The sequence below is a fragment of the Microcebus murinus genome, chromosome 11 (assembly GCF_040939455.1).
Source record: "Microcebus murinus isolate Inina chromosome 11, M.murinus_Inina_mat1.0, whole genome shotgun sequence".
NCBI lineage: Eukaryota > Metazoa > Chordata > Mammalia > Primates > Cheirogaleidae > Microcebus > Microcebus murinus.
Genome location: NC_134114.1, coordinates 69,230,764 through 69,246,367, shown reverse-complemented (window position 1 = coordinate 69,246,367; position 15,604 = coordinate 69,230,764). Strand labels below are relative to the sequence as shown.

Here is a 15,604-nt window from a genome sequence, read left to right as displayed (position 1 = left end):
AAAATTAAACAGTAGCATTTGTATATAGGCCAGATTTTGAGGAGTAAATGCAAAATTTATTTCTTCTGGTATTACACAAAGAATATAATTTAGGAATTAGCTAGTCTTTCCATGTTCATATTAGTATTTATTTTAATCTAAAAGTTAAAAATGGATCGCTTTTTCATTTTCCCTTAGTTAGGATCCCTTTGTTTGCTTACTGTTTGGCCATCTAAACTTCTCTTGGAAATACGTTGTATCATGGTTCACAGAAGGATTACACTTTTTTAAAAAATATCAGCACAGATGATTTGCTATTGAGTTGTTGTAAGACAAACTTTTTTCCATATTCATTTTAGTCATGAATAATTATTGACTGTTTACATAAGGAAAAAAAAACATTTAAAGTTTATTATATGTAAATTTAATACACTTCTAGTGGTTGATTTTATAGGATAAATTAATCTCTTCAGCCTAAAACTTTGGTCTTAGCTTAAATTATGTTTCAACAATATTGTCTCTATTACATTGCAGAACTGTTGTAATTGGGTCTCTAGCTCAGAACCGTTGGACACATCAGTGGAGTCCATGCTACCTGACTGCCCCCGGGTCTCAGCAGGTATGTGTTTGATGGGAGATGTATGGTTTTTTTTAAGATGAACAGTATAATAGTGTAACGTAGAAATTTATTTTGTGAATTAACTCTGTTGTTCAGCCTTGAATTGTTGAACTAATTATTGGTAACATACTGCATGGGTCTAATCCACTACCCCAATTTGTTAATTATGATAAAATTGTAATTATAGCCTAAAATGCTTACTAACAAACTCAGTAAGATGATGAAACAATTCAAGAGTAATTTAGATAGTTGCTGTTGAAGCTTATGGAGATGAGACCTGTATACCTAAATACCTAAAAGACAAGGACTGGGTAGCCATACAGGATCTTTCACAGAATACTTGTCTCCAGTTGAGTACCAACTCAATGATGTGACAAGCAGTCAAGGCTGGTTTGTGGCTTTTAGAGAAAAATTTTTTCATGCAGAGTTGAGTTGGACCTTGTGTTAGATTTAGACTGTGAGAAAGCATACAAGATGACATCCTAGGCAAAAGAAACAAAGCAATTTAGGGAGCAAGCTCTGGAATGGATCTGAAGATGTTCACAGGGAACAAAGGCAAGACTGGCCTGTCTGTTGAAAGGGAATGGGTCAAGATGTGAGCACCTCAGGAAGCAGCTGGGCTCTAGAAAGTTTAAGCATAGCACTGATTCCAGCATACAGGGTTTGTATTTGAGTCTCTAGGTAAGTAGAGAGGGTGACATTTGTTGTAGCTTTCTGGTTTTGGCTTTTCACAGTTCCCAAACAAGTGAGCAGTGGCATCTAGTTATGACTAATAACTGAAATGGGCATGCTGTAGCCATGGATGCTGGAGAATGAGCAGAAGTTTGGAACGCAGACTACAACCATAGGTGATAGCTAATCACTAAGTACTTAGAGTTGGAGATATGTTTACATATTTAAAGGAAATAATTTGGAGAATAGTTCAGATTCTAGATAAAGAACTATCATTATAACTAAATGTCACTATCATTAATATATAAACTTCAACTGAGTTTCACTAGCATTATAGCTAAATTTTATAGGTGTATCAGTAAAGGTTCAATCAGAGAAACAGAACCACTAGAAGATATATATGCTATAATATATATATATCACATACATCTGTGTATATACATATATAATATACAATCATTATTTATGGTAGCTATATTCAACGAAGTAACTGAGAGCACTGAATTAGCAAATATTCTCCTAGGTGAAATATAAGGTTAGGTTCCTGTGAGCCTCTGCTCACATTTTTGTCAACCAGTCAGTATGTAACCTGACCAGCACTGTAAGTCATGCCTGAACAAAGCTTATCTAACACATATTTTCTCCATAAGATACACCACAGCTTTCTTGTGCCTAGGAACACTAGACAGCTCTTCACTACTATATTTGAGGGCCATTTTAAACAGAGAATTCACCAACAAAAGCACAAAAATGAGAAAAACATGGCACTAAATAGTCTATGAAAAGGACACCTGTTTACAGTGAGAGAGCTGAAACAGAAAGGCAGAGCATGGCCTTGTTCAACCTTAGCTAGGAACAGGTGACTCAAATTTTTCACCACTCTGCACATGTGCATGTCTGAAAATGACTGCAAAAGTGCCATGAGTGTTGATTTGGAGTTTACAAATGTATTTTATTGAGTAGGTGAATTTGCAAATATAGAATCCACAAATAATGAAGATAGAATGCATATATATATATATATATATATATATATATATATATATGAAATAATTTGTTACTAGGATTTGGCCAGAGCTGGTTAGGTGATCTCTGTAAGGATGTTGAGTTTGTATGTGATGATGGAGCTTGAGTTCACAGAGCAGACAGTTGGTAAGGGAAGAGGGATATAAAGTGGCAAAGAGCACAAGAATGAGCTAGAACCCATAAGCAAGAGCTAGAGTCCATGAAGGTAGCCTTAAACCCATTGTCAATTCTTGTTGCCGCTGTCTTTTTGTGGTGTGGGTGTCCTGGAGAATCCTGCCCTTTGTCGTGCTTTAGGAATCAAAGATGTTGAAAGAGAATCCAGGGCAAACTGGACCAAATACAGTCCTCCCTGTTGCCTCAAGGTGAGTCAGCAGATAAGTGACAACATGAGTGAGCTACAAATGGCTGCTGCTTCACTTTAACACTTCACATTTAAAAAACAAATAAACAAACAACAACAACAACAAAAACACCTTCCTTGTATACTGTCCTAACCAGAAATAGACAGGACAAGGAATTCTGGGAAATGTAGTTCAACCTAGACAAAATGACACATTAAAAAAGCCACCACGGCCCACATCTTACAAGCTGGCACTCGTATACATCTCTTCAAAACAGACTTAATCTCCAAACAGTGACACTAATAAAGTCATGTTTCCACCAAACATGTAACAGCTATCCCATGAACAACCAAAAACACATTAACCCTTTCTCCAGCAGAGGGTACAAAGTCCCCTAATTGCACTTTGCTGATATTCATTCTTCTTACAATTGGTGTCCTATAATTTAAATAGAGAAATACAGCTAATGTAACATGTAGTTCCAATACATGTTATATTTGATGATAAGGGAATAAGAGAAGAGAGAAAAACAAAAATATTGAGTTTATATGTACATATACAAAAATATTCATATCAAAATAAACAAATACTTCTGAATTTTTTGTTTTTGCAACTGGTCATGTAGTTGCAGCTGATATTTATAGCTACCTTCTTCTACTACCCATTCAGTATAGGCATACCTCAGAGATATTGTGGGTTCAGTTCCAGACCACCTCAATAAGGTGAATATCGAAATAAAGTGCGGCAAGAAAATTTGGTTTCCCAGCATAGATATTAATAAAAGTTATGTTTACACTGTACTATAGTCTATAAGTGTGTAAAGCATTATGTCTAAAAAAATGTACGTATCTTAACTTAAAAATACTTTATTGCTAAAAAATGCTAAAGATCATCTGAACCTTCAGAGAATCTTTTTGATGATGGAGGGTCTTGCCTTAATGTTATTGGCTGCTGACTGATCAAGGTGGTGATTGCTAAAGGTTGAGAGGGGCTGTGGCAGTTTTTTAAGTAAGACAACAATAAAGTTTGCGATATCAATTGACTCTTCCTTTCACAAAAGATTTCCCTGTAGCATGTGATACTGTTTGATAGCATTTTACCACAGTAGAACTTCTTTCAAAATTAAAGTCAGTCGTCTTGAACCCTGCTACCACTTTATCAACTAGTTTACACAATATTCTAAATCCTTTATGGTCATTTCAGCCATGTTTGCAAAATCTTCACTAGGAGTAGATTCTGTATCAAGAAAGCAATGTAAGGCCGGGCGCGGTGGCTCACGCCTGTAATCCTAGCTCTCTGGGAGGCCGAGGCGGGCGGATTGCTCAAGGTCAGGAGTTCAAAACCAGCCTGAGCAAGAGCGAGACCCCGTCTCTACTATAAATAGAAAGAAACTAATTGGCCAACTGATATATATATAAAAAATTAGCCGGGCATGTGGCGCATGCCTGTAGTCCCAGCTACTCGGGAGGCTGAGACAGAAGGATCGCTCGAGCCCAGGAGTTTGAGGTTGCTGTGAGCTAGGCTGACGCCACGGCACTCACACTAGCCTGGGCAACAAAGCGAGACTCTGTCTCAAAAAAAAAAAAAAAGAAAGAAAGCAATGTATTTGCTCATCCCTAAGTAACAATTCCTCATCCACTCAAATTTTATCATAACATTGCAGCAATTCAGTCACGTCTTCAGGCTCCACTTCTAATTCTCTTGCCCTTTACACCACATCAGCAGTTACTTCCTCCACTGAAGTCTTGAACCCCTCAAAGTCATCCATGAGGGTTAGAATCAACTTCATCCAAACTCCTGTTTGTGTTGATATTTTAACTGTCTTCTGTGAATCATAAATGTTCTTAATGACATCTAAAATGGTGAAATCTTTCCAGAAGGATTTCAGTTTACTTTGCCATATCCGTAGCTATAGCCTTACAAAATTTATTTCTTAAATAATAAGATGTGAAAGTTGAAATTACTCCTTGATCAGAATGGATGTTGTTTTAGCAGGCATGGAAACAATATGAATCTTGTACATCTCCATCACAGCTCTTGGGTAACCAGGTGCACTTTCAATGATCAGTAATATTTTGAAAGGAATCTTTTTTCTCAAGTGATAGGTCTCAACAATGGGCTTAAAATATTCAGTAAAAGCCATGATGTGAACAGATGTGCTATCATCCAGGCTTTGTTGTTCTATTTATAGGGCACAGTCAGAGTAGATTTAGCATAATTTTTAAGGGCCCTAGGATTTCTGGAACAATAAATGAGCATTGGCTTCAATTTCAAGTCACCAACTGCATTAGCCCCTAACAAGAGAGTCATTTGAAACTTTGAAGCCAAGTATTGATTTCTCCTCTCTAGTTGTAAAAGTCCTAGATGGCATCTTCTTCCAATAGAAAACTATTATGTACATTGAAAATCTGTTGTTTAGTGTGGCCACCTTCATCAACGATCTTACCTAGATCTTCTGGATAACTTCCTGCAGCTTCTCCATCAGCACTTGCTGCTTCCCCTTGCACTTGTATGCTCTGGAAATAGCTTCTTTTCTTAAACCTCATGACCAACCTCTGCTCACTTCAAACTCTTCTTCTGCAGCTTCCTCACCTCTCTCAGCCTTCATAGAATTAAAAAGAGTGAGGACCTTGTTCTGGATTAGGCTTTGGTTTAAGGAAATGTGGTGGCTGGTTTGAGTTTCTGTCCAGACCACTCAAACTTTCTCCATATCAGCAATAACACTGTTTTGGTTTCTTATCAGTGCATTCAGTGGAGTAGCACTTTTAATTTCCTTCAAGAACCTTTCCTTTGCATTCACAATTTGCCTAACTTTTTGGCTCAAGAGGCCTAGCTTCTGGCCTTTCTCTGCTTTTGATATACCTTCCTCATTTAAGCTCAATAATTTTTAGTTTTTGATTTATAATGAGAAACATGATATTGTTCTTTTCACTTGAACACTTGGAGACCATTATAGGATTCTTAATTGGCTGCATTTTAATATTGTTGTGTCTCAGGGAACAGAGAGGCCTGAGGAGGGAGAGAGATGAGGAATAGCCAGTCAGTGAAGCAGTCAGAACACACACATGTGTTGATTAAGTCTGCTATCTTCTATGGATGCAGTTCATGGCACCCCAAAACAGTTAACAATAGTAACATCAAAGATAACTGATCGTAGATCACCATAACAGTTGTGATAATAACAAAAAGGTTTGAAATATTGGGAGAATTACCAAAATGTGACAGAGAGACATGAAGTAAGTGCATACTGTTGGAAAAATGGTACCGATAGGCTTGCCTGATGCAAGGTCACCATAAAACTTTAATTTGTAAAAAAACACAGTATCTGCCAGATGCAATAAAGTGAAGCACAATAAAACAACGTATGTCTGTATTCCTTTTACTCTCAGCAAGCACCTTAGTTGGTCTTAGCTGGTCAAGATTCTTTGCCTAGAGAAATGACCCACATCTTCATTCTTGAAGAGTCTGGGCCATCAGCAGTCCTGGCTGAAGTAAGTATAACAGTGTGCTACTGGCTGCAATTAGAGGAAGTACTTTCAGGCACCCTAGAATGTTTCCTGTGTGTGAGACATACTCCTGATTACCCCCATCCTGTAGTGGTAAACTCAGTTTTTCCTTGGAAATCAGGATCCGTCACCCATCCAGGACATCCACTTCCTGTTTATCCACTTGCCCAAAGTGGCAAGATGGCATTCTCAACTTCCAGTTCAAAGGAATCATCATTGTGTGACCTGATGGAAACATTTTTCCCTTTGGAACTGAGGCCTTTTAATCCAGCGGACCCTAAAGTCATGGGAATGGGAATTAACAGTTTTACTAGTGGATCACTAAGGGGAACAAGAAGAGAAGGCAGTCCCATTTTCTACCCCTTTCTTCCCTGATCTGGGATAACAGCAACATATATTAAATGATGATTTAGAGCAAATTCCATATTCAAGAGGACATTGTCCCAGCCCCACAAAGTGTTGTGTCCTAGCAGGCACCATAACTGAGTCCTCAAAAGGCCATTCCACCATTCTGTCAAGTGTGCTGCTTAAAGGTGACAGGGAACATGGTAAGACCAGTGAATGTTGGTGACCTCAGGCCCTCTCTTCTCTCACTTGCTCACTCTGATGGAAGGCAGCTGCCATGCTGTGAGCAGCTCTGTGGAGAAGCCCACATGACAAGGAACTAGTATCTCTGGCCAAGAGCTGGTGAGGGCCTGAGGTCTGCCATGAGCCAGGTGAGTGACCTTAGAAGAGGATTCTCCCCCAGTTGAGCCTGGAGATGACTGAAAACCCAGCCAACACCTTGACCGGCCTTGTGAGAGACCCTAAGCTACAGTGACTCAGCTAAGCTCTGTTCAGATTTCTGACCCACAAAAACTGTGACATGATAAATGTATATTGTTTTAAGCTGCCAAGTTCTGGGGTGATTTGTTCCACAGCAGTAGATAATTAACACAACAGGCTTAAACTTCAACTCTGGTGGTCACACAAATCTAAGAAGAAACAACTTTAACCTTTTCTTGAGACTAAAGCATTGTAAGGCTCATCTTAGCTCTGATACCTTGGCATTCAAGAGCAACTCTTTCTAAAGAGGCACTAAATTGCTCATGGAAGACAATTTATGCCTATCCTTACTCCCCCACTGATTAGACTTTGCTGTACAATTTATCAGAAAGAAAATATTAAGTTTCTTCTTTATTATACTCATTTGATCTTATACTAAGTCATCTTAATTATTCAGCTCTTCTCTGACCAGTTTCTTTTTCAGGACAGAACATGCTACTCTTTAAAACTTTCTGTTCCCTGTGGGCTTTTGTTCCAACAAATTTTGCCTGAATCAGAAGGAAATTTCATATACATTCCCCAGCACATATTCATTTATTCTCAAATATTTATTGAGCATTTACTGTGTTCCAGACACTGTTCTAGAAGCTAGGGACATAGCAGTGAGCAAGAGCTCATCATAACTACCTTTTTTTCTAGAAACTGGAAAAGAAAGAATTGGTTTTTTGCTCTCTGCTGATGGGTAGGTTCTTCCTTTTGAAGCTGACATCAACATTAGGTTCCATCAAATGATAAAAGAGTTAAGGCCAGCACTCCCCCAACACACACATTTTCCATGTCTACTTATAAAAAGTTAACACTTTTTCAACCAAAATTAGTGGTTTTCCTCATAGTCCTTAAAAAATGTTGAACAAGGGGTATGACATGATCAAAGATCAATTTAGCAAATGCATAAAAGAAAGGAACAAGAAGCCAGAGGTAGTGGACTCTCATCAGGCTGTGACGATAAAGCCAGTGTGTGGAGTTGATGGCACAAATGGGGATGGAGAGGATGGGGGGCTATAACGAATATAGTTGGCGGAATCCACACTCCTTGTAGATAAACAAATTGGATATGGAGGCTACAGGAAAGGGAGGATGCAATGATAAGATTCAGTGCAGATAACTGGGACAATGAAAGTATCATTACCAGAAGTAGGGTAGTGGGAGGGAGAAATCAAAGGCTGCTGATGGCAAGAAATCCAAATAGAAAGAACCAAAAGTTGTTGAAACACCTTTGAAACACCTGAATTTCTCTGATCAGCAATACTATTATCTACAATTTAAAATGTTAATATTATTTAAAGATTTCAACATCGTACTGATCACAAACTATTAATAGTAAAGACTATTCAGGCTGTATATTCAATTTGATGAAGATTTTTTATTTTTCCAGTTTGCTAAATTATAAAGTTTTTTTTTGTTATAATACACTTTTATCTTTTGACTGAAAATTTCACAGTAATAGCAATGAAATTATCTATAAAAATACATACTCATTTATACTGTGTTTTTCCTATATATCTAAATCCGTTTCCCCTTACCAGAAAAAATGTATTATTGGTCATAATAACTTCATTTTATGAATGTTTTTTAAATGTGTATATATGTAATTTAAAAGTAGGCACAATAAAATTTTACTTAAATATCACCAATAATTATTTTCAACATACTCATATTGTATATTTTTTTCTTAAAGCAACTTAATACATGACAACTCCACACTTAAGCATTGGCAATGTTGCACCTATACTTAAAATAATAACTTTTTCATTATTAACATATAGTGAGTGGTAGATATTCGAGGAGTCTTGAATCCATGGCAAGTGACTCATTCCCCATTTCTTTTTTTTTTTTTTTTTTTTTGAGACAGAGTCTCACTTAATTGCCCAGGCTAGAGTGAGTGCCATGGCGTCAGCCTTGCTCACAGCAACCTCAAACTCCTGGGCTCAAGCAATCCTCCTGCCTCAGCCTCCCCAGTAGCTGGGACTACAGGCATGCGCCACCATGCCCGGCTAATTTTTTCTATATATATCAGATGGCCAATTAATTTCTTTCTATTTTTATAGTAGAGACGGGGTCTCACTCTTGCTCAGGGTGGTTTCGAACTCCTGACCTCGAGCGATCCGCCCGCCTCAGCCTCCCAAAGTGCTGGGATTACAGGCGTGAGCCACCGCGCCCGGCTCCCATTTCTTTTTATTTATAGTATTTCCAATGGGGAAATTAGCCAGTTGAATATACTGTCATTCAGAGAATGATATAATAGGTTAACAGAATCTATGTTTATTGTACAGTCCTCATTCTGGTTGTTTATTTGTTATAAAAAATGGCAATAGCAAATGTCCAACTTATCTTGTAGAAATGTTCTGAGGACAATCTATATAGTTTCTGGAGGGATATTTTGAGTTCATTAGAAGGAAGACACTATAAAAACGTAATGTGGTACTATATATTTTCATTAGGTATTTCAGGATCCAAAGCTATCATTTATTTTAAAACTATTCTTGATAATTTTAATCCTATAGAAGCAAAAAGGCATTTGCAGACATATTCTTCTGTCCATTTCCCTGTCTCTAATTCTATTTACAAACAACAAATAACTTATTTATTTATGTTTTCCTATGTTCTCTGTGACATTGATAAGGATCACAAAATATTACAGAGAAATCAGAGCCACAGAAAGATAGAAAATATGGTGAAAAATCAAAAGGAAAATTAATAGTTGAAAGAAAAATATTCATAGGACATGGAAATCTAGAAAGAATAAAGCTGAAAGAGACACCGAGGTAGCAGTAAAGGTAAAATTAGAAATAATCTTGGGTGATATGCTGCTCCCCCAAAATAGCCAAGTTAATTTTTGACTGTGTATGAAGAGGCATTCCCCCAGGGGAAAGGAAAGGAAAATGTAAATATTTGAAAACAGGCAAGGAAGGTTACAGAGCATTGATAGCTTCTGAGTTCTTACAAGTAGGCACAGGTTGCTTTGGCTGCCACATGAATGACAGGTCACTCTGCCAGACTGGTTCTACCTGGGGCAACATGGAGTGAGTGCTGCAGCTAAGGCTCACACACTTCCTGCCCCCTCTAAAGGTGCTCCCTTAGGTGCCTCTCTGGGTGTGCCTTCACTCATGCTTTCACTCAGTAAATTGTCGCTGTGTATCAGACATCGCTCCACGTGCCAGGGATACAGCAGTGAATTGCAACAGATAAAGGTCCCACCCAGAGCTTACATTCTAGTAGGGGAAATAGACAATACACAAGATAAATAAGAAGTTTACATAGAAGTTTATTGTCTGTCTCCCCTACTAGAATGTTAAGCTCCGTGTAGGAGAAAATATAAAGCTGGAAGAGAGGACCTGAAGTATATGTATGTGGAGGAAAGGATATGAATTGTGGAACCCACTTTACCAATCCTCTAAGGCTTATATTAACCATATAGCATAGTTACCAGCAAATTATTAAAGTTATTCCACTGTTCCTGAAGTGGCATATATAGGAAATTATACCATTTGTACAGCACTCTGGGGTTCACAGACAAGGTTGCTTATGTCCACAGGTGAATGGACAGAATCTTGCTACCCCAAACCCCTCTTATCTGACTTTAAGGGTGAGGGGATCTTGACATGCCTGTGACCTCTTTGCATTGCACAAGGCACACAGGATGGAAAGCTCTGCCTTACAGTGTCATTTTTGTATCTGCTGTTAAGGAAAGACCTGAACCTAGATGCACTACAACTATGTTGTCTAGGTGCCTGATACCTATCAGAACATTTCCTGCCAGAGCTTATAGGCATCATGTTTTTTCTTGCCCTACCATGGCTTAGATAGGCTTTTCTCTATTATTTCAGCTTACCTAGAACACTTGATATAAATTAGGCACCTCACAATTAGAAAGATAATAGTATATAGTAAATGTTTTGTGTTTTTAAAAAAAAAAAAAACGGAGAATAGGAAGGAAAAGAAAAAAACAAACAAACATAGTAGATGTCTTCTGGGTTAAAAATTAAACTTGCAAAGTTCCTCTACTTAGATGGGCCTTTCTCGGTTTTGGATGTAGAAGAAGGGGCCCATTGATAATATGCACCTGACTGCCAAGCCTCATTTCCTCACCAAAATGTGAAATGGAAACTTAGCAATTACAAGGTGAATTTGAATTGTAGACAACATGCTAATGTAACTCTAATTTTTCTTTGCTTAAATAGTCCAGATTGACTGTGTAAACTGAGCGAATTTACCGAATATTTGCTAACTAGTCACTTCACTTTATTGCTAAAAATCTCTCTCGAGGAAATGACACTAAGGAGTTATATCTCTTCTTTGTTAGTGAATAATCATTTCCTTCTAAAGATAGCAATGAAAAATCAACAGTAATTGCCTCTAGAATGTGGTGTCATTCAGAATGTGTAGACAAGTTGAGTTGTCTAATATGATTTTAGACACAGCTCAAATTAATTAGGTAATTGAAAAATCTATACTTTGCCTTGTAAACAGATCTTAAAATTCAAGGCAAATTAGCATATACGATACTGTTCTACTTTAGACTACATGTACTGCTCAAGAATTGTAGCAGTCTCCTTTCCATTCAAAAAATATATATTCTAATCCTTTAAGTGATGTTTTTCATTAACTAAATAGCACTTTTCAGGCAGTTTTGTTCATTACTATAGAATTGGCCTTGTAGCTTTTATTTATCCATTTCCCTATTCATTATTCTATCCCACCTTATAATTATTAGTATAAGGGATGAGTATTCTAAAAGTTGACCACCAAGAACTCTGTGTTTTCAATGAATCATGCATTACAAATAGCAGGAATCAAGAACTCTGGGGAAATAATTAATTAGAGAATCATTTAAAGTAACCTATCTAAATAGAGGATCTTCATTTATGTAGATCACTAATATATAATCATTTGCCCTGATTATATTTATTTAATCAGGTCCAATATTCTATGATTTTGACTATCAGTTTTCCTGTAATCACAGTGAATGTAAGTAGTCTCACTCCAGAAATCTCACTTTAAAAAAATTAAAAATAGCCACCATGTTTTTTACAGCTTTCTGAACCAATTTGTGAAAAATCCTTCGAAGAATTTGGCAGTAAAGGTGGCAACTCTCCTTTTACTGAGCTAACTCTTCTCTTTAAAGATAAAAAAATTTAAAACTAATTATTTTTGGAATGCCAAAATAAATAACTGAATAATAAGAATTTGTATTTGTACTTTAAGTTATACATTTTGAGTTAATATGGAAGAGCTATTACTTTTACTGCCTCCATAGCAGTGTCTAATGGCTCTTAATGCCATGTCCATAATTGTTGGAAAAGTAACTCGGAGACCAGTGGTACCTAAGATAGACATTTTCATCCTTTTTATTATATGTTAAGTCTTGATCTCCCTTCCTATGGATATCTTTGCTTCACTCGTCCTCTATTTCTCCTACCTTCTGTCAGCTCTGTCTGGGTCACTGCTCTTGATGGATCCCTCTGTGTCTGTCTATTGACACTGCCTCTTTCATCTGGTTTAGTCTCTATGTATGACTCTGTTCTTATGGTTTTTGTCTGCCGTGTCTCCCTGGTTTCCAGGCTCCCACACCTGAAGACTCTTTGTCCTGCCAGCCTTTGGAATCCATCTCTCCTAGCCCACGTGTCTCTGTCTTCCACTGCCTGACTGTTTTTTGCCCAGGTCCACTTGCCCTTCACTTCCCTTTGACTGCGGGCTTTGTGTCTCCCTCAAGCCACAAGGTCACTCTGTCTGCCCTTGCCCATGCATTCTCTGTCTGCTCCCATGTGCACTCTGTCAGTCTGCCCTGTCTGTCATGTCACAGAAAGACAGACAAGTCACCAGTGATATATCTGTCTTCTGGCCAAAATACTCCCAAAGTGTACCTTTTCAGAGAACCTGCATTGCTTTCAAGAGGTGACTTGAAACATCTAAAAAGAATATTCTTTGGTACTAAAGTGAACATTGAAAGTGAACATTAGGCATTATAAAGAGGCCAAATATTTTTTTTTATTTATAAAATCTCAAGATGTTTGGAATTAATTATCAATGCTTTAAAAGCAAGGGTGTAATTCTTAAAATTTTTATTTTATTATATTTCTTAAAATATAGTCCTTTTCTGAAGGAAAAAAATTCTATTTAATGATAAATTTTGAGACATAATTTGTTTGATTAGTGACTTCAGTTTGTAGGTGTGAAAATTAGAGGAGTGTGGGTTAAGGACTTATGAGCTCCTTCAGAATCCAAAAGTAACTCTTAGTTTACTGACATCCTTTTTTATTAAATAGTACTCTGATGCTGAGAGTTAGTGCATCTTCTGAAAGTATTTACCTTCCTTCCACATTATTGTAAGAACCTGACTTTTTACTCTAGATATGTATTCCAAATGAATATACTTGTCATTTACTTGTCACTTCAAACTGTTTAACAGTATTAAGCTAGCCTTTATCATGAAGATCTTTGGATTGGTCATGACTGTGGGAAATTTGTTTTCTCCCAAATATAGAGAGAGTTAATTCTATTAATGTAATGTGGACAAATGAATGTCTACAATCACATTGTCTATAAAATGGGGTAAGACTAGTACCATCTCATTGGGTTATGTTAAGAATTAAGTGAAATAATCTATATAGAACTCTTAAAATAGTACCTGGCATATAGTAGGAACTTTATAATTACAGGCAGTCATTGCCTCTTCTGCTATACACAAATTTTAGTTGCCATCTTTAAGTAACATCAATCCCTTAGAAAACAAGGTTCAAATTTCAGGTAACACAATGTATTAACTGTGAGCAATTGCATTAAGTACAAACTTTGCCACTAGCCCTTCAGTCCACAAATCTCTGTGTGAATGACAGACACACATCCTGATCAATGGCCAATCATATCACTTCTTTCAAAATCTGTTTTTAGTTCATGCACCACAGATAGCATTGTCTCCCATTTTTACAAAAATGGATTATCAAAGGAGAGACTTGAGCAACAAAAATGACAATGCAACAAAGAAATGAAACACTGGAAATGAAATTGGAAAGTATTTATAGCAAAAAGGATGAAAATGTCCCAGAGGAAGTGACACTGGCAAAAATAACAAAGCAAAAGAAAAAAATCTTTCACATTAAATGAACTCCCAGAGATATTTCACAACATTGAAAGTGCAAAGGATATGTTGGAAGCTGATCCAAACTTAGGAGTGTGACATTTTGCCCAGTCCTAGAAAAGATAAGCTTGAATATATCATAAGTTTTATGATGAGAAGGCAGCAAGCACTGATCAATCTACTTTAAGTTTTGTACGAAGGAATAAAGCACTTTAATTCTCATTGTTTCTAATGTTTTAAATTATAGTGTACTAAATAAAATTAGTTTTACTATTTTTTCATTCCCTTATTCATTTTTAACTGACAATAGAGGCTTTTTGACATTTTGACAAAAAAATTTTAATGATCACAAAACAATCATGATTTTTCTTACTGATTATTATCATTTTGCATGATTTCAGCTTGTGGTGGTCATTGTTATTGTCCCACACTACTATGCAAAGCAAGGACTTCCTGTAGTTGCTTTTATTACTGGCAATTATTTTGTCCAGCAAGTCATGTACTATAGTTTCAGGGAAATTGTTCATTGCTTTTCAGTATTTGAGAATTCAAAATCCTTGTCATTTCTCTCCTGCTTCTGTCTTTGTATTTCTAGATTATCTAAGTCCTAATTCTAGTCATGTCTTGTCATAGGGCTATCCTCAGAGCCTCCTACTATATCTTCTACAAAAGAAGTTTTTAAACTCTTCATTTTACTATTCTTCAATATTCTATCCTATTTCTTCATTCTCCAAAATCTTCCACTTTAATTCCATGCTAACCCTTTCTTTTATTCCTCTTCCTGCTAATATCTTATCTTTCCATACTCTCCTTCAACCCCTGAAAGCCTATCAGTTCTTTAATACATTGCCTTTTTTTTCAAAATGATACCTGCCCTAAAATATATCCTTAAGAGAAACTTCTTTAAATTTATTGGTTTCTTCCTTATGTTTCATCTATATTTCTGTCAATCATAAAAGACCAATATCTTTCTTGAATTCAAATTATTGCACAAAATTCTATATGAGTAAAACATAAAATCCTAGCTGACAGTTGACCATATTAACATTTGCCAATGATGCCATGATTGGCAACAAAATAAAAATTAAAACTACATGCTGTGCATTTTCACTGTATATACTTTTGCATTTCTTGAGCCATGTAGATGTATAGTTGAATATTCAAAAAAGAGTAAAATTTACATGAATAAATAGTGATAATAGAAATTTTGCTTTCAATTTTCCATTCACAGTTAGTTTGATATAATTACTTCCTAAAGTTCTGAGGCTTTCAAAAGATGAAACCTTCATCTGCCTGATATTTTCTGCACACATATAGATTGAAAATCAGGCTACTGGCAGCTTGAACAATGGACTCTAGTCAGTTAAATTTTGATTTGGGCCTGAGTCTTTTGCTCAAAAGAGAGGCTGACAACCTGGTTGATTCTCTTTAAGACCTTTGGAATTACGGTGAGGTGACTCTGGAAGGAGATTTAGTTTAATAAGCTGACTGAATACTGTTTAAAGCTTTGTCAGGTTTAAAATGTTGAAGGGAGTTTTAATCTACATATTTGGGTACA

At 36.5% G+C, this 15,604-nt stretch overlaps 2 protein-coding genes across 5 annotated transcripts in view; both read left to right on the top strand.

Moving 5' to 3' along the window:
* The window catches only part of ARB2A (ARB2 cotranscriptional regulator A), a 425,319-nt gene that overhangs the window by 277,041 nt on the left and 132,674 nt on the right, over positions 1 to 15,604 (top strand). For all 4 annotated transcript variants that reach the window (XM_076008184.1, XM_076008185.1, XM_012751806.2 and 1 more), the window contains one exon: positions 514 to 598. In XM_076008184.1, coding sequence (XP_075864299.1) covers positions 514 to 598 — 85 coding nt within the window. The remainder of the gene's footprint in view (positions 1 to 513; positions 599 to 15,604) is intronic.
* POU5F2 (POU domain class 5, transcription factor 2) overlaps positions 4,235 to 15,604 on the top strand; it is a 28,868-nt gene continuing 17,498 nt past the window's right edge. Inside the window, exon 1 of the mRNA XM_012751818.2 lies at positions 4,235 to 15,604. This exon is cut by the window's right edge and continues 17,498 nt beyond it. The gene's annotated coding sequence lies outside the window, so the exon portion shown is untranslated.